The sequence below is a fragment of the Entelurus aequoreus genome, linkage group LG28 (genome assembly GCF_033978785.1).
Source record: "Entelurus aequoreus isolate RoL-2023_Sb linkage group LG28, RoL_Eaeq_v1.1, whole genome shotgun sequence".
Taxonomy (NCBI): Eukaryota; Metazoa; Chordata; class Actinopteri; order Syngnathiformes; family Syngnathidae; genus Entelurus; species Entelurus aequoreus.
Genome location: NC_084758.1, coordinates 28,188,819 through 28,196,318, shown reverse-complemented (window position 1 = coordinate 28,196,318; position 7,500 = coordinate 28,188,819). Strand labels below are relative to the sequence as shown.

General features: G+C 43.0%; 2 protein-coding genes across 3 annotated transcripts in view; both read right to left on the bottom strand.

Annotated features, from left to right (window-relative positions):
* Nucleotides 1–2,777: 2,777 nt before the first annotated feature.
* LOC133645065 (snRNA-activating protein complex subunit 1-like) lies at nucleotides 2,778–3,922 on the bottom strand. Its single transcript, XM_062039851.1, has 2 exons — nucleotides 3,885–3,922; nucleotides 2,778–3,366 (listed from the first exon to the last, which is right to left on the bottom strand). Exons 1-2 carry the CDS (start codon nucleotides 3,920–3,922, stop codon nucleotides 2,778–2,780), a joined length of 627 nt encoding a protein of 208 aa, XP_061895835.1.
* Nucleotides 3,923–6,210: 2,288 nt separating this feature from the next.
* srp72 (signal recognition particle 72) overlaps nucleotides 6,211–7,500 on the bottom strand; it is a 39,133-nt gene continuing 37,843 nt past the window's right edge. For both annotated transcript variants that reach the window (XM_062040036.1, XM_062040037.1), the window contains 5 exons: nucleotides 7,291–7,368; nucleotides 7,038–7,175; nucleotides 6,923–6,960; nucleotides 6,690–6,849; nucleotides 6,211–6,600 (listed from right to left, as the gene is read on the bottom strand). In XM_062040036.1, coding sequence (XP_061896020.1) covers nucleotides 6,429–6,600; nucleotides 6,690–6,849; nucleotides 6,923–6,960; nucleotides 7,038–7,175; nucleotides 7,291–7,368 — 586 coding nt within the window. In that variant the 3' untranslated portion in view covers nucleotides 6,211–6,428. The remainder of the gene's footprint in view (nucleotides 6,601–6,689; nucleotides 6,850–6,922; nucleotides 6,961–7,037; nucleotides 7,176–7,290; nucleotides 7,369–7,500) is intronic.

Sequence of the window (7,500 nt, the reverse complement as noted above, 5' to 3'; positions counted from 1 at the left end):
AGAAAGGAAGAGCAGGACGTAGACGAACTTCGTACATCAGACAACCAGTAGGAGGTGTTTATATTTAATAACAATAATAATAATAATAGTCCTCTCCTCTTTACACGCACACACACTTGTTTTCTATGTCTGCAGCAGGGGAGGAGGCATTGTCGACAACGCTGTGGACTCTCTTTGAACTTTTTAAAGCACACACCACATTGCTTTCTTTGAGCTCAAACGAAGTAGAGTAATGTTCTGAGAAAGTAGCTAACGACAGTCCACTGACTCTTGGATACTGCTATGTTCATTTTGCTGTTTGCTTTCAGAGGGGCTCGAGTCACAACGGTCTTGTGAGGAACCACCTGCTGGACACATCCAGAGCTTTGTGCAGGACTCCTTGGATGTTTTTTTTTGTGTGTGTGTGTAAGGGTCACCCCTTACGACATTTTAGCAAATTTTTTTTTACCGTAAAATATGCATTTTCTTCCATTTTCAGGTTTTGTCGGGACTCCTGATGACGTTTTGAGACATCTCCTACAACTACAGCACCAGAATTGTGCTGCTGAAGCAAGTCAGTTTTTTTAAATTTTTTGTAAGGGTCCCCCCTTACGATATTTTAGCAAAAAATGTTTTGCGTAAAATATGCATTTTCTTACATTTTCAGGTTGTCGCGACTCCTGATGACGTTTTGAGACATCTCCTACAACTACAGCACCAAAATTGTGCTGCTGAAGCAAGTTCGTTTTTTGAATTTGACGACATTTTAGCAAACATTTTTTTTTGTAAAATATGCATTTTCTTACATTTACGGGTTTAGTCGGGACTCCTGATGACGTTTTGAGACATCTCCTACAACTACAGCACCAGAATTGTGCTGCTGAAGAAAGTCTCTTTTTTGAATTTTTTGTAAGGGTCCCCCTTACGACATTTTAGCAAAAAAAATATTTCGTAAAATATGCATTTTCTTCCATTTACGGGTTCAATCAGGACCCCTGATGACATTTTGAGACATCTCCTACAACTACAGCACCAGAATTGTGCTGCTGAAGCAAGTCAGTTTTTTTGAATTTTTTGTAAGGGTCCCAACATTTTAGCAAATATTTTTTTGCGTAAAATATGCATTTTCTTACATTTTCAGGTTGTCGGGACTCCTGATGACGTTTTGAGACATCTCCTACAACTACAGCACCAGAATTGTGCTGCTGAAGCAAGTTCGTTTTTTCGAATTTGAATTTTACGACATTTTAGCAAACATTTTTTTTCGTAAAATATGCATTTTCTGCCATTTTCGGGTTTAGTCGGGACTCCTGAAGACGTTTTGAGACATCTCCTACAACTACAGCACTAGTATAATAAACCTTTTTTTTTTTATTATAAATTTCAACATTTACAAATAGTTGAGAAATAATAATCAAAGTAAGTACAAAAACAGTACAAAACAGCGGCAGGGGGTTGTAAATTCAAATACATGCTAACTAGTTGCACTGTGTGATGCTAGCCGGCCGGCGTCACTGCACAAAGAGTCAAAGACGCTTAGTGAGGTCAAGATAATTCTCGCCTTTTGTTCGTTCCGCTATGGTACAAACGCGCATCGCCGCTAGAAGCGACGGAAAGCGTGAATCTTGAAGCACGCAGATAGCGATTTATCGACGCTGGAAAACTTACCGACTTTCATTTTTAATTTATCGTCGGTTAATTGACTTCTCGAATATCAGCCCAGACCTACATTTAACTTCTCAAGATAATGGAATGCTTGTTTTTTCTAGAGATAAATGCTTTAAAATGTAATATCGGAAATGATCGGTATCGCAAAAGGGTTGTTTCTTTCTGTTGTTAATATTCTGGTTCCTACATTATATATCAATATATATCAATACAGTCTGCAAGGGATACAGTCCGTAAGCACACATGATTGTGCGTGCTGCTGGTCCACTAATAGTACTAACCTTTCACAGTTAATTTGACTAATTTTCATTAATTACTAGTCTCTATGTAACTGTTTTTATATTTGTTTACTTTCTTTTTTATTCAAGAAAATGTTTTTAATTTATTCATCTTATTTATTAAAAGGGACCTTATCTTCACCATACCTGGTTGTCCAAATTAGGCATAATAATGTGTTAATTCCACGACTGTATATATCGGTATCGGCTGATATCGGTATTGGTAATTAAGAGTTGGACAATATGGGAATATCGGATATCGGCAAAAAAAAAAGCCATTATCGGACATCCATAGTTTCTTCCTTTTGGTTTGTAATTATATTTTGAAAACAAAAACAAGGCAAAAATGCATTAAAAAAATACATATATTTGTGAATATCTCTCTGTATTTCTGTCATTTAACCCATCAACTAGTATTATTTTTCACCACATAAAATATTGAGTCGATGCGATATTAGCGACCCCCCCCCCCCAAACATCACCGACGTGTGTCCACTGTTGGTGACGCTTACCTCGGATACTTTGTGCTCTCTCTCGGCGGCGGCAACAGGCTCCACGTCGGCACCAACAACCGTCTTTTCCACTCCTCTTTTCTCCCACTGCCTTGCCGTCTTCCGCGGGGCGACTTTCGTCGGTCTTCTCCTCCCCGGAGAAGGATGCGTAGTTCCAGGCGACATAGGCCAGTCCCCCCGCCACAGCCACGGAGACGCCGGCTTCCCTCAAGCCTAACATGGCGCTTACTCAACAAAACAAGCTACTAACTGCTTTTAAAACTTCTCGATAAACATTCCCGCCATTACAAGGAGTTAACTTTAAACACCTACTTCATTCACTCCTTCATCAACAAGTGGATTAGTAGACACGGAAGTGCAGGACGTTGGTGACCTCCGCCAGGTAGTCCTCGGTGAGGAGCTCCATCACCGCGGTGGTCCTCGCCAGCATCTCCCTGCACAGCGTCTTGCTCTGCCGCTTGGACTTCTGGAAGGTGAGCAAAATCGGCATGGCGGTGTAGTGGAAGGCCTTGGAGGAGACCAGGGATCGGAAGACGTAGACCACGTCCAGGTGACCGCAGACCGCCAACTTCTGCAGGAAGGTCTGCATGTGGTCCCAATCCCCGAGGGCCAGGCGGATCGGCACGGCGAGCTGCGTGTGGTAGAAGGCGTACATCAGGTAGAGACCCCCCACCCGGACGTGGAGGCAGTAGGGGGGCAGGAAGTACTTGACAGCCGTGGCCATGGCCGCCTTGCTGAACTTCCGCGTGTCGCTCACGCCGAGGACGCCGCGGAAGACGTCGGAGAAGCGCATGTCTCTCCAGACGGCCGAGAAGACGTCGAAGTGGATGGAGTCTTTCTGCTGGAAGCGGCCGAGGAGATCTTCCACGTCCTCCGTCAGAGGCTCGTAGAAGGTGTCCGCGGGACGAAATAGGATGTAAAACGAGCGTCTGTGTCAGGTGTTTTTGTTTTTTTGTTTGTTTTTTGAAGGAGTGGGCGGGGCCAATTAAGTCATGAATGCAGCCAATCAGGAACGAGATCATTGCTTTTGTGTTCAGGGCGAGCCAATTGAGCGATAACTCCGCAAATACGCTTCCTTCAAAATAAAATAAATGTCAAATTCACAAATTCTACCTGACATTTGAGGGACAAGCGGTAGGAAATGGATGGATTTGCATTTTTAAAAGTGGGAATATAAACAAAAGTCTCTAATCAAGATATGTACAGTTTTTGTCAGTGGTGGCATTATTATTTACATTTTATTGTTTGTATGTGATATCTTTTTCACACGTCCCTAGAACTAGCTTATGTAGCCGAGGATCGGACCGCCAAGCTCAGTCCAGCTCACATTGCACCCGACCTCTATGGCCCCTGCTATGGGTGCTATGGCCCCTGCTATGGGTGCTATGGCCCCTGCTATGGGTGCTATGGCCCCTGCTATGGGTGGTGAGCCCATTGGAGGGGGGACCCAGGTTGTCTCTTCGGGCGCCACCAGGCGCTCGCCATCGTGCCCCACCTCCGGGCCTGGCTCCAGAGGGGGGCCTCTGTGACCCGCGTCCAGGCGAGGGAAATCTGGGTCCTTCGTTTTTATTTCTCATGGAGGTCTTCGAGCTGCTCTTTGTCTGATCCCTCACCTAGGACCTGTTTGTCTTGGGAGACCCTACCAGGGGGCATAAAGCCCCCGGACAACATAGCTCCTAGGATCATTAGGACACGCAAACTCCTCTACCACGATAAGGTGGCAGCTCAGAGAGGAGCCAGATGAGGTGGTTCGGGCATCTGGTCAGGATGCCAATCGAACGCCTCCCTAGGGAGGTGTTTGGGGCACGTCCGACCGGTAGGAGGCCACGGGGAAGACCCAGGACATGTCTCCCGGCTGGCCTGGGAACGCCTCGGGATCCCCCGAGAGGAGCTGGACCAAGTGGCTGGGGAGAGGGAAGTCTGGGCTTCCCTGCTTAGGCTGCTGCCCCCGTGACCCAACCTCGGATAAGCGGAAGAAGATGGATGGATCTTTTTCCCACTTCTTTTGTCAGTATGTTATTTATCCTACTGGGTTAAAATGTACATTTGACACTCGTTCGCACTATTTCTAATATGTCTGTACTTGGGATGTAACAATATGAAAATTTCATATCACGATTGTCGTGACCAAAATTATCGTAGTTATTATCATCACGGTATTGTTGAATGTGCTCAAAAGGTATTTAGACTAAACTAAAATCTTTTGACCAAGTTATTTAAAAAAAAAAAAAAAGCATGTTTTGTGTTTCTTCTGCTTCACTGAGTGTTTTAGTCTTAGTATTTGATCGTTTTAATGTACAAACTTGTGTTGTTTTAAATATTGATTTGTACTAAGTGTAAATGAAAAGTGCGGAGAAAACTCTTTCTGGCGGTGTCAGCCTTGTATTCCTCCGAGTATATAATGATCACTCTGTTCTGAGAGCACATCTTGTAGGTTCAATGCGCACAATAGAATATCTTAGTTCCTCCGACAGTAATGTGTTAAAATAAGTTTATATTGAGGTATGGCCTTTCTCAAAAAAGACTTGTCTTTAAGAAGAATCTCATATGTGGTAAGACATGCATCCACTCGTGTGGATAAAACTGTCTTTCTGTCGTCTTCTGTCCATTAATTAGAATCATGTGACCATGGGCGGAGCACCAAATTAAAAAAAAATAGTGTTTTCTTTTTTTTTTACAATTATATGCCAACAATTTAAATTTAAAGTAGCTAAAATATGAATTGAAATAATTATTATTCACTTAAATATGATTATAATTCTGCCCAGTTTGTCTTCACGTCAGAGTGTAAAATAGAGATTATCTTATACACATTGCATCATCGTCAGTAGATAATACAATCATAATACATTGTAATTATAAGTGCATCTTCTAGGTTTGATGATTCTCAAACTGTGGTCTAGTGGTCTCTAGTGGTAGGCTGGCTCCATCTAGTGGTGTGCCAAAGAATCACTTGATTATAGTGTTTTATTTTCCCATATTCTAACAATGTAACTGTTCAAACTGTGTGTAATGTTACAGTGGCCAAAAATATGAACAATACTTGTAAAATACAACCTCTGCCTTGTTTTTAATGAATACCTAAACCTACCTTTGTACTGTATTTCCATGTTGGTCATTATGGTGGTACTTAGAAAGCCAAGTTTTTTCAGAGGTGGTATTTGGTGAAAAAAGTTTGAGAACCACTGTTCTGGGGGTCAAGCCTCCTTGTCTTTAAAAACTCTGCTTTTAACTTTGCATCGAGGGTCTTTGAACGTACCACAGTTATGTGCAATGAGATGCAAAAGGGAAAGTTGCACATAACTTTTTCCTGTGCTGCCACAGATTTATTATGTTCTTAACTTTCATCTATCACTTAATCTATGTTCCAAAACACTGGTTAGTGTGTGAATGCTTCAAGGGGAGCGCTGATGGCGTTAGGATGCTGTGTTTAGTGAAGTGCTTGCAGTTAGCTTCACTTTATCAGGTGGAACAAACCATTTTACATTCTTAATAAGGATTGTAGGTAGTCTAACACATTCTTAGATTGACTAAAGCAAGCTTGTTATTGAACGTTCACGGCTAAATTAATTTTATATTTACATTTATGATGTCTTTTTATAACTTACATATTTAGATGGCAGACAGAAAAAAATCTTCAAACTTTACAAAACAAAATAGAAGGACACTGGAAAAGAAAGGCAAAATACAGGAGTTTTTCTCGGGGATAATAAGGGAGTTGACAGGTAAATAACTAAAGCCTGAACTATAAATGGAATCCTCAGCCCAATATGTTTAGTTTCATACATTTTAATTAAAATGTATTCCATGTATTGTAGGTCACAACTTAAACAAAAATAAAGTATGCGTCTGAGGGTCCTTTGATGCCACTTCCTGTGCTATCAAAATAAGACAAAAGAGTTGAAGGTTTGGACTGGAAATGAAAAAAAGTGGGACCCGAAAAACAAAAAAACTTTGCATTGCATGGTCCTTCCTTTACTTCCTATCAGGGTTACCAACCTCCTTTGCCACCCTTTTTCTTCTTCTGTGGTGCCTTCTTGCGAGTGGCCCCCGAGGACGCCGGTTTTTGCTGTCGTGGAGGGACTACGTTGGTGGGGCCCGGGCCGGCTGCAGAGCCCGGTCTCGGGGAGGTAGGGGGACTGCTGGCGGTCTTACTAGCATCCCTGGAGTATAAGAGGAGGGAGAAAGTGAATAAAAGTACTTTAATACACAACAAAAAAGTGATGAACTAAGCAACATGAAGTTTACTCACAGCTCGGCTGAAGCGCCCGCCATCGCCCCCTGTGTGCCTTTTCCGATTTGCTCCTTCTTCTTCCCCTTCTTCTTGCCACGGTAGTAGGTGCGCTCCTTCATGGGCAGCCACCTCTCGGGGTCAGGGGTGGCTTTGGGGTCGCAGTTCTTTGGTAATTTACCTGGAGAGAGGAGGAGAAAGAGGGTTCCAACAACGGGCCTCGAGCCAAGCGCTAAGCAAAAAAAACAACACACCTTTCTTCTTCTTCCTCTTCTTCTTCATATCCCCTTGGCTGAAAAAGACACAAACATATCCATCAATAAAAATGGTCATCATTAGTTAATTAAAAGGATGAGAAGGCGCCGTTACCCTTCTTCTTTAGGAAGGACCTCCCCCACCACTTTCCCTGCCTTTTTCCTGACATATGTGGCTCCAGGGGAGTTCTCCAGCGCGTCCACGTCCACCTTGAAGGACATGGTGTCCGCCGACGGCAGGTGCTTGCTCAGGCTGCAAGGGACGCGTTCAGGAAAAACTTTCGGTGGACGCTGCAAGAAATGTGCTGACCAAACAAATTTGTACATGTCGGAAGTTTTAATAGGACAACATTCCGGTGCGAGGATACGATTTGGCTTTTTCCGTGTCCACCAGCGAGTAGGCGGAGATGAGCTGCGCCAGAGTGTGAGTGTCTTTTGGGTTTTGCCTGTTAAATGGACACAAACACCACAAAGGAAGTAAAACTTGCCTCCTTGTCATTTCTACCAATTTACATGTTCCTAAATATTATGTGTGCACTTTTTCAACAAGTTTTTTTTAGTCCAATAACAACCAGACA